The following is an 18,736-nucleotide window of genomic DNA, read 5'->3' as shown; positions in this document are numbered from 1 at the left end:
GTATTCCAGTGTAAATTAAAACTTAACTCTCTGCAGCGTTTTGTTCTTTTCATAGATTTCATAGATATAAATTATAATAATAATAATAATAATAATAATAATAATAATAATAATAATAATAATAATCATTTGCCTGTATCCCTATGAACGAACATTAATAAGATAATTTAGATAATAGAGGTATGAGTAAATGAAGAGTTGTTGAAATATCAAAGTCTATGGAATACTTTGCCTTCAGAAGTTGTGGTGCTCCATCATTAGATGCTTTCAGAAACAGACTGGACAATCATTTGTCTGAAATGGTATAGAGTCTCCTGCTTGAACAGGGGGGTGGATTAGAGGACCTCCAAGGTCCCTTCCAACTCTTTTATTCTACGTTCTATCTTCTAGATATTTCTTTCTATATGGGAGGTAATACATGTATATGCTAGGAACTCATAGTTACTTCTGCAGTGAACCTCTGTTCCATTTTCTCATTCTGTAACAGGTGGACCTAAAGATCTCTATACCTTTACCTTGAGTTGTTCTTCCTTCATTACCTGCTTTGTCTTCTCCAAATGCCTTTCACTCCATTTCTCTATCCGTTCATCAAGACAGTTTTTTGAAGTATTGCATTGTACTGTATGTTGGGCAAAGGTGGTAGACCTCTTGAAAAATATTTTCCTTAACACTTGAAGAAAATACAGTAGTTTGCATCATAGAAACGTTATTTACTTTTTTCTCTATAAAATCCTGGTCTTTAAGGATACTTGTCTTTAATTTCCCATGAGTATCCAGGCACTGCATCTAGCATATACTCAAGGCTGACATCCTTTGGATCAAACCTCTGGTGCCTTCCAAAGAAGCAGGTCCTTTGGAGGTCCCTCAGAAGCAACCCAATAAAGACAAACTGTGTAACTCTTTCATACTTCATCTAATTCCCATGCCACTTCAACAGCCAAAAAGGGATGCTTAAAACTTTAACGGTTGCAGCACTTACTTTTCTACAGAAGTTTGAGATATCATCCCTGGAGATATTTCTCAGTTCCCAAGAGTACTCATAGACTCTGCTCAGAAGAGTTGATTGTGAATCAGCGTGAATGATGCCTGCTTTTATTCAGACCAAATTTCAAGATTCCCAGAAATTGAGACATCTATATAGCATTAAGTGTTCAAATAATCTTTGAATGCTCAATAAAAAAGGGGGGGAAGAGATGATGTCTAAAATTGTTTTTCTTCCCGTTTCCAGGGAATTAGGCTGAAGTCATTAACCATACTATCCCCAGGCCTCACAGATTTGACATCCCCTTCAGATTGGGTGAGGTGTGGGGATAATTTAGGGAACCAGAACTTTTATACTTTAGTAAAGTGTTTTTCAAACTTGGCAATTTTAAGATGGGTGGGCTTCAACTCCCAGAATTCCGCATATCTGATCTTCATTATGAGGACATTGGGATGTTACCAGCTAATGTGCATTGGGATTACCATCTAATGATGTGTAGTACATAATTTTGTCATATGTTCTATGAGATCATGTTTCCTTCAGTGTGGTGTCCAACCCCCATCTCCATTTGATTCATCTTCATTACAAATGGCGGTCTCCTCAAGACTGCTTGTATTTTATGTGGAAACTAGAGAGTTTAAATATCTCTTTGCATTCTTGCACCAGAATGGAGGCAGGAGGTAGAATGCAGGGACTTAAATGTCCCCTTTCAACTTTGGCATTTTATGACGCGGTGGCTCAGTGGGTTAGGACGCTGAGCTTGTCGATCAGAAGGTCGGCAGTTTGGCGGGTCGAATCCCCAGTGCCGCGTAGCAGAGTGAGCGCCTGTTACTTGTCCCAGCTTCTGCCAACCTAGCAGTTCGAAAGCACGTAAAAAATGCAAGTAGAAAAATAGGGACCACTACGGTGGGAAGGTAACAGCGTTCCGTGCGCCTTTGGCGTCTAGTCATGCCGGCCACATGACCACGGAGACGTCCTCGGACAAGCGCTGGCTCTTCGGCTTTGAAACGGAGATGAGCACCGGCCCCTAGAGTCGGAAACGACTAGCATGCATGTGCGGGGGAACCTTTACCTTTTAATTCTATATTATATGTTACATAAGAGTAGAAGTCACAAAATTTGGGATCTAGAAAGGACACAGTAAATCAGTTCAGATGGTCAATAAGATGGTAAGATACACAGATGTGAAAATGTTACTCCAAAGAAGGATCCTTTGTAGGGGTCAAGGTTCACAGTTTGATTCTTGTCTATGACACTTTTTTCTGTTTTCCATTCATTACATTTTCATGGTTCCATTTTTTTCTCCTCATAGAGGAGAAAAATCACGCATTTGTGATATGTGGAAAGCTCTGCAGATGTGCTGTCCTATGTGTAAATGATACTGCTCAAGGAACAGAAGGACATGGATGTCAAAGGTGATTTTTCTTCTTGGGCCTCCAATATTTTCCCACATTAGACATGGATATGATTGACCAAGGTCACCCATGAGCTTTGTGGATTAAGGGGAACTTAAAGCTGTGCCTCTCCATTCTAGGACCAAGACATCAATCCATTGACCACACTGTTTTACCATGGGAACCTCCGGGTATTGCAGACCAAGGAAAAGGCTTAGAAAACCAACTTTATTGAAAAGGCATCACGATACAATGTCAATTCATTTTGATAAACCTAACATCTCAAAAGGTCTGGAACCACTGACCCTCAATCTTCATCACTGAAGTGGAAAAAGCAAATTTATTTTCTGTATAAGTTTTTACTTATATAATGTTGTATCTTTGAATCAATAAGTAAAATCAAAATTATGTAATCATCTCTCATTACACATACTAAAAGCAACAGACACTTTATAAAAATGTGTATCTATGATATGAATATAGTATATAAATATATATTATTTTAGAGAACTTTTTTTTAAAGAAATGATAGGTTGGGCAAATATACAGATATTACAGTTGGGGAAAGCTTTATTTCCTAATCTGTTTAATCCAGAAAACAGGATTTGAAATATATAGCAAAGGAGGGAATAAAATAAACCAAAATGGGGGGGGAAAGTCCCATCAGTGAATGCAGATCTGATTTTCAAGAAAGAAGGATTTGCTCACATGAAAAGAGAAATTATCTAACCTGTTGGGAGGACATCAGGTTAAGGAAGCTAATTCAGATATAAAGATGAGAAAAGGAACAAGGCACCAGATCTGAGTATTTATGAACATGTGATAGCAAAGAAAGATGCAAGCAAAAGTTTTGTAATGGAGATATACAGTCATGACTCTCCAATTTCAAGGAACTATTCTGACAAACATATTTGAACTTGTGGTATAAACTAAATTAATCCACTCAGTTTTACCCAGAACCTATTTCTTTCTGTAACCCTCCAGAACAACAGAAGATGAAGCTTCTCTGCTACTGTGAGTGATGGAGACAATTGATAGATCATGAGTTCCCTTTTCACATCTGGTCACAGACCTTTTGGTGCTGCAGCTGCCAAAAAAAAACAACAACACAGTCCTAGGCTGCATTAACAGAGGGTTAGAATCAAGATCACACGAAGTGTTAACACCACTTTAAAATAATTGGTAAGACCACACTTGGAATACTGCATCCAGTTTTGGTCACCACAGTGTAAAAAAGATGTTAGAACTCTAGAAAGAATGCAGAGAAGAGCAACAAAGGTGGTTAGGGGACTGGAGATTAAAACATATAAAGAATGTTTGATGATGGTATGAATTTAAGGAGGTTTAATGAAAAGAAGGACCAGGAGTGACATGATAGCAGTACTCCAATATCTAATGGGATACCATAAGGAAGAGGGAGTCGAGCTATTCTCCAAAGCACCTGAAGGCAGGACCAGAAGCCATGGATGGAACTTAATCAAGGAGAGAAGCAACCTAGAACCAAGGAGAAATTTCCTGACATGGAAACAATAAATCAGTGGAATGGCTTGCCTCCAGAAGTTGTGGGTGTTCCACCACTGAAGGCTTTTAAGAAGAGACTGGACAACCATTTGTCTGAAATGGTATAGGCTTTCTGGCCTGAGCAGGGAGGTTGGACTAGAAGACCTCCAATGTCTCTTCCAACTCTGTTATTCTGTTATTCTGAAATCCTGATCAATACCTAAAGGTCAGTGCTATTTAGGCTCATCTCACAAACATTGGAAATAAGAAAAAAGTCCTACTCTCTTATAACAAGATTTTTTTTCCCCCTCTGGGTCTAGTGAACATCTTTCACTAAAATATGTTTTGAAAAGAATAGGCTGTCATTTCTTCATCAAATCCCCAGATTAGGTAATCCAGATACTAAATGAACTTTGTAGACTGTATAGATATATATATATCTTTAATCAAGAATCAACTATATTCAAAAGCTGTGACTCCAAGTTGGTGACTAATGACCATGCGACAAAATTGTTAGTTTTATGCTTTACAATAGTAGATCACAAATGCAAACAATGAAATGTATTGTGCAATATTGCCCACAATGTGCATTTTCTGGTTCCTTAAATGACCTGCATGAAGCAACACCAGGTGATTGACTGGGTAGCTGAATTGGACTTCAGGTTATAAAGCCACTGTCGTACCCCCTTAGAACTTCTGTATACTGTAAAATTACATGGATTGTGTGTACATGTTTACCTCTCTTTTGTTGTGTTCTTATCATACGCTAAGTAATAAATAGATCACAGGAGCTTGCCACCAGTCCTTTTATTCTGTGATCATCACACAGTTGCACATTAAAAAAAGAAAATTGGTAGTCTACTGAAGATACTTTTTCAAGAGGCAACTGGAGTTTTTCTTTGAAGACATTTCACTTCTCACCCAAAAAGCTTCTTCAGTTCTGACTGAAGCTTCCTGGATGAGAAGCAAAACATCTTCAAGGAAAAACAAAGAAAGTCCAGTTGCTTTGGGACAACCATGACTTGGTTGACTGAGACTCTCCGTAGACATAGACATTTGTAACCTACTCTAAACCCACTGTTTTTCTCCATCTTTGTTAAGATAGACTTGTTAAAGAATATCTGCTTTGGAGATGGATTCTGAATCTCTGAAGCTTGATGCTTCTAATAGGATGACATAGTAGTCTTCCATCACTTGTCAACAAAGGCTATGCTGAGAGATCCGAGAGACCTGGAGCCTTTCTTTCCAAAAGTTTCCTTACTGCATCCTTGACTTCATTGTTCCTAATGGTGTAAATGAAAGGATTTAACACCGGGGCGACCATGGTGTACAATATGGAGACAGACTTCAACCTACTGAAGGAAGAGTTCTTGACGGTAGGTCTTAAATAGACAAAAAATACTGACCCGTACAAAATGCAGACTACAATCAGGTGGGAAGCACAGGTAGAAAAGGTCCTCTGGTGTCTGGTGGTTGAAGGCATTCGGAGAATGGTTGAAATGATGAAGAAGTAAGAAATGAGGGTGAAAAGCAAGGAGGACATAATCACAACCACCGTAACTAGAAAACCAAGCACTTCAATGACTTGTATATCTCCTCCTGCAATCTTCAGCACGGGTCCCACATCACAGTAGAAATGGTTGATAAGGTTGGACGTACAGTAGGGTAGCTCTGCTATCATCACTATCTGATATAGAATGGAGAAAAAACCGCCCAACCAGGCACCTATTGCTAGTTTAAGGCAGACCCCAGAAGTCATGATTGTACCATACCTCAGAGGATAGCAGATAGCGAGGTACCTGTCCAAGGATATCAAAGTCATGATAAAAAATTCTGTGACCCCAAAGAGGAAGTAGAAGTACAGTTGTGTTATGCAGCAGTAGAAACAGATGGAATTCTTTGCAGAGACAAAATTGACCAGCAGTTTAGGAATAAAGGCTGTGGTGTGTCCAATGTCAATGCAAGACAGGTTGCTAAGGAAGAAATACATGGGCTTCTGGAGACGGTGGTCTAGAATTACCACCACAATGATGAGCCCATTGCCCATCAGACACAGGAGGTAGAGAAGAAAGATGCCAGCATGCATCAAACCTTCGAGTCCCCAAACTCTTGGCAATCCAACCAGGTTAAACTCTACTACTCTCGTACAGTTGGTCAAATCCATGTTACCTATAACAAAGGAAAACATGAAATCTTCACTGAGTCAGTCTTTAGCTACATTTTTTAAAACACAATTTTCATGAATTACTGTTCCAGTTTTTGCATCTTCTGCAGATGGAAAATATTGACGAATAAAATAAAGACTCTGATGAAAGACGTTGAGAACGTAAAAAAAGAATATAAGTACTTTTGTTTCTACATGGAGACCGCTTGAGGTGGGGAAAAAAAATGAAATATTGATTTTGGGTTTTACTGATTAGACTGATTTGTCGTTACAGAAATGGCTAGTTTATACTATTATGAAAACATAAAATTTGAGGTTTGATGTTAATGCTTTATTCTATTGCAACAGAGGAAGTCAGAAGTCAATGTCTTGTCTTGTCTTTTTCCCTTCTCCCTCTCGCTTTTCTATCCCTTTTCCCTCCCCATTGTATCCAACTATTTGCTTTGTATTTTGTATTTTACTTCGTAATTCCTTAAAATGTATTAAATACTACATTTAAAAAAGGGAAGACATTGAGAACATTAGGAGAACATTTGTAGGTGGAAACTCATCTGGATATGCCAGATAGATGTGCTGCTGAGAGGAAGAAAATAAAGGGGTGAATGGATAAGCATTTATGAATGTAAGACATAAAATCATGATACTCAGCCAATAAGAAATGTGTTGATATGTTGAAGAACAGCAATGAAGAATGCCCCATCAAATAAGATTCATGGTTTGTAGGTATCAACACATTTCATGGTTTGTCACTTCATGCTTTGTTTCCTGTCATATAGCATCACAGTCTGGATTGGAATCTTCACTGCTTCAGACGTGAAGGTGGTGCAGAGAGTGGTGAGGATGGCAGAAAATATCATTGGCAGTTCCCTCCCTTCCATCCAGGATATGGCACAGAAGGATTGTTTGAACAGAGTCCGCAAGATTTTCTGGGACACTACACATCCTCTTCATGACCTGTTTTCCTTGTTATCTTGTGGGAGGAGGCTCCGTGGTATCCGAAGCAGAACATCCAGATTCAGTCACAGCTTTGTTCCATACAGTATTAACCTTGTGAACTCTAAAGCTTCCTCCTTCCGTTTTGTATTCAAGATGGACAGTGGTTAATATTTATGTTACTGATATGTAAGCATGTAGGTCTATTCATATGTTGTATATAGTATGTTTTAAATGTGTGTTGTGTATGTGTACACTTTGAGAGGAAGCAACTAAATTTCATTTTTAATGTGTGCCATTGTGCCCACAGGAAAAAGACAATAAAGGTTATCTAATCTAATCTAATCTAATCTAATCTAATCTAATCTAATCTAATCTAATCTAATCTACTCTAATCTAATCTAGGCATCAACACAGTTTGTAAATGTATATTTGGTAAATTCCTTTCTCTTCCTGGATAATCTTGGTTGTTTCCTAAACTACAGAAAGGACACAAGTAATATATTTCCACATGCACACACCCAAGCATTCTTAGGAATAGGAAGTCAAGATCCTCAACAGTGAGAGATTGTTCTCCACTTCAAGCTGAAACAAGAAAAGCAGTAATAGGGACACCTGTTAATTATATTTCAAAATAAAAACAAAATTCTTTTTACAAGTTCTTAGCGGATATTCTGGATCCACAAACAGAATCTTCCAGTTTCAGTAGATTTCAAAGAAACATTCTATCTACTCCAATAAAGAAAAATGCATTACTTAGTATTTTCAAAGTCTTTTCTGCCCATTACCTCATGGACGTAAGTAGTTATGGAGCTTGGGATAACATCTCCAGAGGAATACATCTCTAATTTCCCATGTGAATCCAGACATTGAGTAAAAAGATACTATTTTGAATCGCCATGGTGATGAACCTGGTACAGTTTAAATCAAATTGCTCCAAGATTTGTATTATTACTTCTTGAAAGAGTCTTGCAGGGACAATAAATAATGTTTTCCTCCCATAGAACTTTCCTCTCCTATGAAATTTTCTCTCTTTCCATGGAACTCAAAGGGAGAAAATTATCTACATTAACTCCAGAGCTCACACTGCTGAGGTTATATTTTATTCTTGAGGGGTGGGCATCTACAAAATTAAAAGTGTTTCTGTTCAGTTAATAATTCTTGCCTGGTGCTAACTCTCTACAATTCTCTAAAATATGTTGGACGTCTATAGCTGCAGAAATGTATTTTCAGGTCATCCTCAATTTACAACCCCATTGAGTGTTCACCATGCATCAAATGAACCAAGGTTCATCACCCTCTGATAGGGAGTTTTTGATTTACTCCCTGACAGTTGTTAGCTGCGAAGTCGTGTCCGAGCCATCGCAACCCTATGGACAACGTTCCTCCAGGCTTTCCTGTCCTCTACCATCTTCTGGAGTCCATTTAAGCTCACGCCTACTGCTTCAGTGACTCCATCCAGCCACCTCATTCTCTCTCGTCCCCTTCTTCTCTTGCCCTCAACCTTTCCCAGCATGAGGCTCTTCTCCAGCGAGTCCTTCCTTCTCATTAGGTGGCCAAAGTATTTGAGTTTCAACTTCAGGATCTGGCCTTCTAAAGAGCAGTCAGGGTTGATCTCCTCTAGGACTGACCGGTTTGATCGCCTTGCAGTCCAAGGGACTCGCAGGAGTCTTCTCCAGCACCACAGTTCAAAGGCCTCAATTCTTTGGTGCTCAGCCTTTTTAATGGTCCAGCTTTCACTGCCATACATTGCAACTGGGAAGACCATAGCCTTGACTATACGCACTTTTGTTGACAGGAAGGAAGTCACTTAACAACTGTGTAATTAATTTAATAACTGCAGTGATTCACTTAACTGGGGCAAGAAAGGTCATAAAATGGGGCAAAACTCACTTAATAATTGTCTTGCTTAGCAATGGAAATTTGGGGCTCAATTATGGCCATAAGCTGAGGACTACCTGTATATTTCCCAGAGACTTCCAGTCTAGTGCATGAAAGAAATTCAACCTCTTTGATCCTTTTTCCCCATATAATTTTTAATTCAGATCATTACAAAGTATTTATTAACTTGCAACATTGTATGAGGTTTTGCATGAAGAATTTGGGGGTGCCCCCTCTGCTACTAATGGGAGGATTGTTATGTAGCTAGCATGGCTATATCCCAAGGGCCATAGAATACTGCTGTTACCTTTCCACAAAGTGGTACCTATTTATCTAGTTGAATTTGCATGCTTTCGAACTCCTAGCTGGGCAGGAGATGGAGCAACATTAGTACATAGTACTGTAATTGTTTGGCTGCCAAAAGAGTGCTAGATTGTGTAGTTTGCACCCATGCACTTATCCAGGGTGCACCACAGGGGGCTGAACTAGTTCAGGAAAACCACAATGGCAGCTTTTGATGCTGCAGAATTGTGAAGTTGAAAAAAAAATTCCATGTCCCTTCCAGCTTTATTCTATTCTATTAAATTGTTGGTAGTTAGCTCCATTTTGGTGCATACTGTCCTTTGTTTTCAAGATAATACAAATTCTTTCATAGCTACAAATTATCTTCATTTTAAACCAGCAATCTTAGTTCCGAAGAGAGAAAATTTAATTAATATTATCAACAGCATGTATCAAGTGAGAATTTGAATATTTCCCTGTTTCTTTTTTAAGCTAAGGATGCTTGTTTTTCTAGTTGTTAAACAATATGGACAGTTAACAGATGGCTTTGTTTCAATCCCTCACCAAATGTAGAAGCAAATTCCTATTGCTTTGTGTTTTTTTTGGTGGGTGGGTGGGGGGTTTGTGTACTTTTGAAGGGCTTGTGGGATTTCCAAAATAGCTTTCTCATTTGTTCCTTCTGGTATTCAAAAGATTTCCATGTTACCTATTTGGATAAGAAAAGTGTCTGCAAGCAAATAACCAAGCTTGGAGAGCAGCAAGAAAATTCAACCCAATCTTTTCTATTGCTTTTCATCTTGCTCCTCGCTCATTTCAAAGAATACTATAGCTCATTGATTAAGACACTGAGTCTTACACCATTAAAGTTCTATAGCTCAGCAGTTCGAGACCCAAGTGCCGCATGACAGAGTGAGTTCCTGTCTCTTGTCCTAGCTCCTGCCAGCCTAACAGTTCAGAAGCATATAGAAATACAAGTTTATTTATTTATTATTTATTATTTAAATTTATATACTGCCCTATTCCCGTAGGACTCAGGGAGGTTTACAGGGAAAATTAAAATACATAGCATACAAAATTAAAATCAATTAAAACTATAATTAAATTACAGTCCCTGAAGTTAAACTAAAACCCAATTAAATAAAATAATTAAATTAAAACCCCTCAGTCTGGGCCAAAGTGCTCGAAGAACCAGGTTTTCAAGTCCCGGCGAAATGAGCAAAGGTCGGGGGCAGTCCTGAGTTCCGTGGGAAGTTGGTTCCATAGGGCCGGTGCGCCCACAGAGAACGCCCTTCCCCTGGGAATAACCCGCCGGCATTCCTTAACCAGCGGTACCCTGAGAAGCCCCTCCCTGTGGGAGCGCACAGGATGATGGGAAGTTGATGCCGGCAGAAGGTGTTCCCTTAGATAATCCGGACCCAAGTCATTTAGGGCTTTATAGGTCATTACCAGCACCTTGAATCTTATATGGAGTACCTAGATGACTAGGTACCCCATATAAGCATGCAAGAAGGTTAACAGCATTTCCTGTTTTGGTGTATGCTCTGTGCTGCGGCATGAGGTCAAGATGGCCACATGACTATGGAAATGTCTTTGGACAAGGCTGGCTCTTTGCCTTAAGAAATGGAGGTGAACATTACCCCAGTGTCATCACAAATAGAATAGAACAGTCAGGGACACCTTTACACCATTCATTAAGAAGAGAGAGAAAGAAAAATGAAAGAAAGAGTAGGGTCACCTGATAGGAGTGTTCCAATATCTAAGGGCTACCAGAAAGAAGAGAGGATCAACCTATTCTGCAAAGCACCTGAAGGCAGGACAAGAAGCAATGGATGGAAACTCATCAAGGAGAGAAGTAATCTAGAACTAAGGAGAAATTTCCTGACAGTTAGAATAATTTCCTGTTAGAATAATTGATCAGTGAAATGACTTGCCTTCAGACGTTGTGGGTGCTCCAACACTTGGAAAGTTTTAAGAAGAGATTGGACAGCTGTTTATCTGAAATGGTATAGGGCTTCCTGCCTGAGCAAGGGGTTAGAAGACCTCCAAAGTCCCTTCCAACTCTGTTATTCTGTATTTAATAAGAATGCTTTCATGTCCCGTAGGTGATAGCATTGCCAATTGTCTATCATTAAACATTTGTTTGTTTGTTTATCAAATTTGGAAACTACCCATTACACTCATCGAGGGACTGTACAAATAAAATATTAAAACATAAAACATCAGGATTTTAACCCTTTCAGACTAAAAAAAATGACACTTTCCAATTCACATTTCATATTATGCAGATCACTCTCTTTATCTCTTCCTCCCCCTCTCTCCCCATTCCCTCTCCTCTCTCCCCTCCCCTCTCTCTCCTTTCTCCTCTCCCATCTACCCTCTTTCCATTTGCAACTCTTTCGGACTCAAGAATAACCATTTCCAATTCACATTTCATATTATGCTCTCTCTTTCTCTCCCTCCCTCCTCCCCTCTCTCTCCCCATCTCCCCTCTCTTTCCATTTTAACTCTTTCAGACTCAAAAATAACCCTTTCCAATTCACATGTCATATTATGTAGCCCCCCCCATCTCTCTCTCTCTCTCTCTCTCTCTCTCTCCCTCCCTCCCTCCCATCCCTTCTCTCCTCTTTCCTCTCTTCTATTTATCCTCCCAAAGGCTTTCCTTTCAGCTGGCTAAATGATGCCTGCTTAACACTGGGATCCTTCCTTCAACCCAGCTGTTTTCTTACACCTATTTTAAAACACACGGTGGCAATCTTGACACAACATGAGTCTTACCAGAAGACCCACAATACATGTGGTTTGCCTTCCTTTTACCACCAAATTTACATATTGGAAGCCCATTTCTTTGTGAAGGGAACAAGCTGTATAGCTTAGTTTCTTTTATAGCAAAGTTGGCAGGGAACCTCTGAAGGTGATTACACCAGCTTTGAAATCCCCCAAAGATATATTTTTTTTTTTGGGGGGGTTACTATTCTCATTATTCATCTGGAAAAATGAGGTTGTGGTCTGTCCTATTCCTCATCATCTCAGTTTTAAGTAAGTATTTATTCCCTCACAATGTTAAACTATGTTTTGGCTGGGCATATCTTGAATTCCTTGAAATCAGGTTGAATAGAATAGAATAGAATAGAATAGAATAGAATAGAATAGAATAGAATAGAATAGAATAGAATAGAATAGAATAGAATAGAATAGAATAGAATAGAATAGAATAGAATAGAATAGAATAGAATCTGGAAGGGACCTTGGAGGTCTTCTAGTTCAGCGCCCTGCACAAGCAGGAGAACTTAAACCATCCTAGACAAGTAAATGTCCAATCTCTTCTTAAAAGCCTCCAGTGATGGAGCACTCACGAATTCTGGATGTCAAAACAGCACCAAGGTTGTTTCTGAAAAAAGAGAGAAGAATCTACATGTCCATCTCTCCAAATCACCTCATGTCTTCTACCTTTATTATCTTTCCAGGAGGAAGCACAGGACAGTCAGTGGACCAAACATCTGGCATTGTGACCATTACTGAAGGACAATCTCTTTCTCTCAGATGTTCCTATGAAGCACAGTATAGTGGCATTAATTACCCATTCTGGTACATTCAGCATCCTGGTCAGCCTCTGGAGATCTTGTTGACCAAATTTGACAACAAGAACCAAGGTTTCCAAGCTGATCACTATGAAGACAAGACTAAAGGGACTTTCAACATGCAGAAATCAGCCATCCAATTGAAGGACTCTGCTGTCTACTTCTGTGCCTTCAGAGAGACACAATGAGAGGAAGCAGAAGGGGAGCCAATCCAAAACAGGAGAAAAAGTATTAAGAGCAGAGACTGGGGGATTTTGCAATTGTCAATTGATCCACTTAATGACACTGACTCTTTCAGACACACATTTCATATTGTGCAGTTCTCTCTCTTTATCTCTTCCTCCCCCTCTCTCCCCATTCCCTCTCCTCTCTCCCCTCCCTTCTCTCTCCTTTCTCTTCTCTCCTCTCCCATCTACCCTCTTTCCATTTGCAACTCTTTCAGACTCAAGAATAACCATTTCCAATTCACATTTCATATTATGTTCTCTCTTTCTCTCACTCACTCCTTCCCTCTCTCTCCCCATCTCCCCTCTCTTTCCATTTTAACTCTTTCAGACTCAAAAATAACCCTTTCCAATTCACATGTCATATTATGTAGGTCTCTCTCTCTCTCTCTCTCTCTCTCTCTCTCTCTCTCTCTCTCTCTCTCTCTCTCTCTCTCTCTCTCTCTCTCTTTCTCTCTCTCTTTCTCTATCCCTCCCATCCCTTCTCTCCTCTTTCCTCTCTTCTATTTATCCTCCCAAAGGTTTTCCCTTTCAGGTGGCTAAATGATGCCTGCTTAACACTGGGATCCTTCCTTCAACCCAGCTGTTTTCTTACACCTATTTTAAAACACACGGTGGCAATCTTGACACAACATGAGTCTTACCAGAAGACCCACAATACATGTGGTTTGCCTTCCTTTTACCACCAAATTTACATATTGGAAGCCCATTTCTTTGTGAAGGGAACAAGCTGTATAGCTTAGTTTCTTTTATAGCAAAGTTGGCAGGGAACCTCTGAAGGTGATTACACCAGCTTTGAAATCCCCCAAAGATATATATATATATATATATATATATATATATATATATATATATATATATATATATATATATATATATATATATATATATATATATATATATATATATATATATATATATATATATATATATATATATATATATATATATATATATATATATATATATATATATATATGTTTTCGTAGATTCTCGCGGGTGTCTGTATGTGTAGATCTAGAGTCTCGGGTTTCTTCCCGCGTTCCTTTCATCTTCAGAAAGTTGTGGCGACGTTTCGACGAAATCCCATCCATCATCATCAGGCCGGAGTGTTCCTCCTGCTGCTTTCAGGAGCAATGCGTGGTCTGGCTGTTCCTTTCCTTCCAACTGCCGGTGGGGCTGTGTTCTGACTGGGTGGAGGCGTGGCTGCTTTCTGATTGGGTGGGGGTGTCCTCCGACTGGGTGGAGGCGTGGTTGTCTTCTGATTGAGTGGAGGCGTGGCTGTCTTCTGATTGGGTGGATGCGTGGTTGTCTTCTGATTGGTTGGAGGCGTGGCACAACAAAAAACCCCACCCATTCAGAACACACCCCACCCAATCAGAAGACAGCCACGCTATTGGGGGGGGTTACTATTCTCATTATTCATCTGGAAAAATGAGGTTGTGGTCTGTCCTATTGCTCATCATCTCAGTTTTAAGTAAGTATTTATTCCCTCACAATGTTAAACTATATGTTTTGGCTGGGCATATCTTGAATTCCTTGAAATCAGGTTGAGTTGGAACTCTAGAAAATGTCTGGAAAATTGGCAGTAGATTGTCTGCAAGGAATTATAAGAAGAACAGAAGTATTCAGCATCAATGAAGGGTGCGTATTTTTTGTTGGGGAAAGATTTCAAATTACATTTCATTGTAGTTCTGAATACTGCCCATGGATTCAAGCTCCTTTGTACATTTGTCCCATTCAAAGAATTCTGTTTTGAAAGCATTTAGAAATGAGGAATCCTTGATAGTAGCACTAAAGAAGGTACTTGGGTAGTACTTTGAACCAATGCAGCATCAGTCTCATTAAGTAAGCTGGGCAGGAACCATAACCCGATGAACTAATTTTACTTTATTGTAAAACTACACTCAGAGACTGCAAGTTTCAAAGTACAAATCATACACCATCTCCTTGGAGTGTCTCTTCTAAGCCTCTTTGCCCTAGCTACTATTCAACTACAGGTTATACTGTCTGGTATCTGAGTGTTCTGTAGGTTAAGGATCCACAACCAGCCTGCAGAAGTGGCGGATGAGTGGACATGCCAAGTGCTTGCATGAGCAGCAGGGGAGCGTGCATGTCAAGTTCCATTTGTCCTCTGAATATTTGTCCTATTCAATAAATAGACTTTCCCATTTCTGTTTTGAAAGCAGTTAGAATTAAGAAATTTTTGATAATAGACTGAAGAAGACAGCTGGGTAATGCCTTGAACCAATGCACTTTCAGCCTCATTAGGTAGGATGGGATTTCTCTAAGGCAGCCCTAACAGTAGAATAGAATAGAATAGAATAGAATAGAATAGAATAGAATAGAATAGAATAGAATAGAATAGAATAGAATAGAATAGAATAGAATAGAATAGAATGGAATGGAATGGAATGGAATGGAATGGAATGGAATGGAATAGAATAGAATAGAATAGAATAGAATAGAATAGAATAGAATAGAATAGAATAGAATAGAATAGAATCTGGAAGGGACCTTGGTGGTCTTTTAGTTCAGCCCCCTGCACAAGCAGGAGAACCTAAACCATCCTAGACAAGTGACTGTCCAATCTCTTCTTAAAAGCCTCCAGTGATTTCTGGAGGCAAGCTGTTCCACTAGTTAATTGTCCTCACTGTTAGGAAGTTTATCCTTAATTCCAGGTCGTTTCTCTCTTTGATCAGTTTCCAAACATTGTTCTTGTCCTCCCTTCTGGTGCTTTGGAAAATAATGTGACCACCCCCCTTCCTTGTGGTAGCCCCTCAAATACTGGAATACTGCTATCATGTCTTCCCTATTTCTTCTTTTCTTTAGACTAGCCAAACCCAAGTCCTGCACCCGTTCTTCACATGTTTTAGTTTCCAGACAGCATAGATGTTTGTAGACACTAAGTAAGGAGTCAAAACAGCACCAAGGTTGTTTCTGAAAAAAGAGAGAAGAATCTACATGTCCATCTCTCCAAATCACCTCATGTCTTCTACCTTTATTTTCTTTCCAGGAGGAAGCACAGGACAGTCAGTGGACCAAACATCTGGCATTGTGACCATTACTGAAGGACAATCTCTTTCTCTCAGATGTTCCTATGAAGCACAGTATAGTGGCATTAATTACCCATTCTGGTACATTCAACATCCTAGTCAGCCTCTGGAGATCTTGTTGACCAAATCTGACAACAAGAACCAAGGTTTCCAAGCTGATCACTATGAAAACAAGACTAAAGGGACTTTCAACATGCGGAAACCAGCCATCCAGTTGAAGGACTCTGCTGTCTACTTCTGTGCCTTCAGAGACACACAGTGAGAGGAAGCAGAAGGGGAGCCAATCCAAAACAGGAGAAAAAGTATTAAGAGCAGAGACGGGGGGATTTTGCAATTGTCAATTGATCCACTTAATGACACTGACTCTTTCAGCCTCACATTTCATATTGTGTAATTCTCTCTTCCTCTTTCCCTCTGACATCTATTTATCCTCCCAGTTTCCTCTGCATTTGGCTGGCCAATAATATATTTTTCTTTCAGAAATCACCTTCAACAATGGGATCCTTCCTTCAAACAAACTGCTTTTTTACAGCTCCTTTGAAACACACGGTGGCAATCTTGAGACAACATGAGTCTTGCCGGGTGATACATATGGTATCCTGTGTAGCACATATGTTCTGAGAACCATATCCTGTGGTTTATTTATTTTTATTTTTTTTGCCACCAAATTAACATATTAGAAGCCCACTTCCTTCTGAAGTGAAATTTCTGTGTCTCTTCCACAGCAAAGTTGGCTGGGAAACTCTGAAGGTGACTACACCAGCTTTGAAATCCCCCAAATATATTTTTTGGTTACTAAACCCATTTTTTCATCTGGAAACATGTGGCTGTTTATCGTTCTCATCTCACTTTTAAGTAAGTATTTATTTCCTCACAATGTTGAGCTATAGGTTTTGGCAATTTATTCAGTTGTTCAGGTTCCTTGAAATGTGGTAGAGTAGGATCACCTGGAAAACATCTGGAAAATTGATTATCTGCAAGGGACTGAAGGAACATGGACAGAAAAATTGCAAAAACATGGACAGAAGTATTGCGTAGGAATGAAGCGTGGTGGTGGTTTGTGTGTGTTCAATATGTTTGGTGGTGGGCATGATTGAAAGAATGTAAAACAAGGAAGGAATTTGTCCATAGCAACCCTGAAAATTAGCATTGAGGTTTCAATACAGCATGAAAGTAGATCCAAGCAGCAGCAAGAGTTTTTCTGAAGAGCGGGGAAAGGACCAACTTGTACACATCTGCAGCTAACCTCATGCCTTCTGCATTTATATTCTGTCCAGGAGGAAGCACTGGACAGTCTGTGAAGCAAACGACTGGTACTGTGACAGTGATAGAAGGAGAATCTGCCTTTCTCAAATGTTCCTATGAAGCACAAATTAGCAGCTCAATTTACACATACTGGTACATTCAACAACCTGGTCAGCCTCTGAAGCTCTTGTTGACAGAGTACAAAAATGATGCCCAAGGTTTCCACGCTACTCATCGTGAAGGAAAGAAAAATGGGACTTTCAATTTAGAGAAAGAGGCCATCCAGCTGGAGGACTCTGCTATCTACTTCTGTGCCTTCAGAGACACACAATGAGATGAAGCAGAAAGGGAGTCAATCAAAAACAGGCAAAAAAAAAAAAAACAACAGTGCAGAGACAGGGGAATTTTGCATTTGCGACACTTACAAGTCAAAATTCTTCTCAAGACTTTTTAGTCCCATGTTTCTTTTGAATATAATCAATCCATCTTCTCCAGTCCAAAATATATTTTTCCTGCGATTGCTCTTTCAAATATGCTGAAACTTTTGCCATTTCAGCCATGTCCATTACTTTAAATGTCCATTGTTCTATCGTAGGTAAATCTTCTTTCTTCCAATATTGCGCCACCAGAAGTCTGGCTGCCATTATTAAATGTAACATCAATTTGGTTTCTATAGCAGAACAGTCCAAGATAATACCCAGTAAAAATAACTGTGGAGTAAATCTTACCTTTTTCTTAAAAACTTTCTGAAGAATTCACCATATTTTTATCCAGAAGGCTTTAACATTTTTACATGTCCACCATATATGATAATACGTTGCCTCTTCACTACCACATCTCCAACACTTAGGTGGTTGATTTGGATACATACATGCTATTTTTTAAGGATCTAAATGCCATCTATAAAACATTTTATAAAAATTCTTAAGTTTTGTGCTTAACATCTGGATGCACTGGTCTCCATAATCATGGCAAAGAATGCTTTCATATCATTTAGGTGATGGTATTTTGAGTTGTCCCTCCAAAAGCTCTTTGAACATTCATCTTTACATATTAATCGTTTCAGACTCTAAAATGAGTCTTTCCAACTCGCATTTTATACTACCCTCCCCCCCTCCTTCTATCTCAGTTCTCTGTTCTTCCACCTGGTTAACTTCTGTTTCCTTCAGAAATCGCCTTCAACACTTGGATCCATGCTTTAAAGGACCTGCTTTCTTATACCTACTTTAAAACACACGGTGGCAATCTTGAGATAACATGAGTCTTGCCAGATGACATGCAAGTTGTCTTCTGTTGCACATATGCTCAGTGAAACATAAGCTGTGGTTTGTCTTCCTCTTGCCACCAAATTTACATGTTAGAAGCCCATTACTTTCTGAAGGGAGAGAGCTGTAGTGTCCCTAAGTCTCTTTTAGGCCAAAGCTGGCAGGGAAGCTCTGAAGGGTGACTACACCAGCTTTGAAATCCTCCAAAGAATTTTTTTGAGGGTAGTTCCCC

General features: G+C 39.3%; 1 protein-coding gene and 2 gene segments (V, D, J or C); 2 read left to right on the top strand and 1 right to left on the bottom strand.

The window, feature by feature from the left end:
- Positions 1-5,083: 5,083 nt before the first annotated feature.
- Positions 5,084-6,040, bottom strand: LOC308678576 (olfactory receptor 6X1-like; the record flags this gene model as incomplete). Its single annotated transcript, XM_081345802.1, has 1 exon — positions 5,084-6,040. The coding sequence occupies one exon, from the start codon at positions 6,038-6,040 to the stop codon at positions 5,084-5,086; it is 957 nt and encodes a 318-aa protein (XP_081201928.1).
- Positions 6,041-12,548: 6,508 nt separating this feature from the next.
- Positions 12,549-12,902, top strand: LOC308678575 (T cell receptor alpha variable 9-2-like). The segment is given in 1 exon: positions 12,549-12,902.
- A 3,000-nt stretch (positions 12,903-15,902) lies between these two features.
- LOC308678574 (T cell receptor alpha variable 18-like) lies at positions 15,903-16,256 on the top strand. The segment is given in 1 exon: positions 15,903-16,256.
- The last annotated feature ends 2,480 nt before the right edge of the window (positions 16,257-18,736 follow it).

This window comes from Vipera berus (genome assembly GCF_964194415.1).
Source record: "Vipera berus genome assembly, chromosome: Z".
Taxonomy (NCBI): domain Eukaryota; kingdom Metazoa; phylum Chordata; class Lepidosauria; order Squamata; family Viperidae; genus Vipera; species Vipera berus.
The sequence above is the reverse complement of the archived record's forward strand: the minus strand, read 5'-3'. Positions and strand labels throughout refer to the sequence as shown.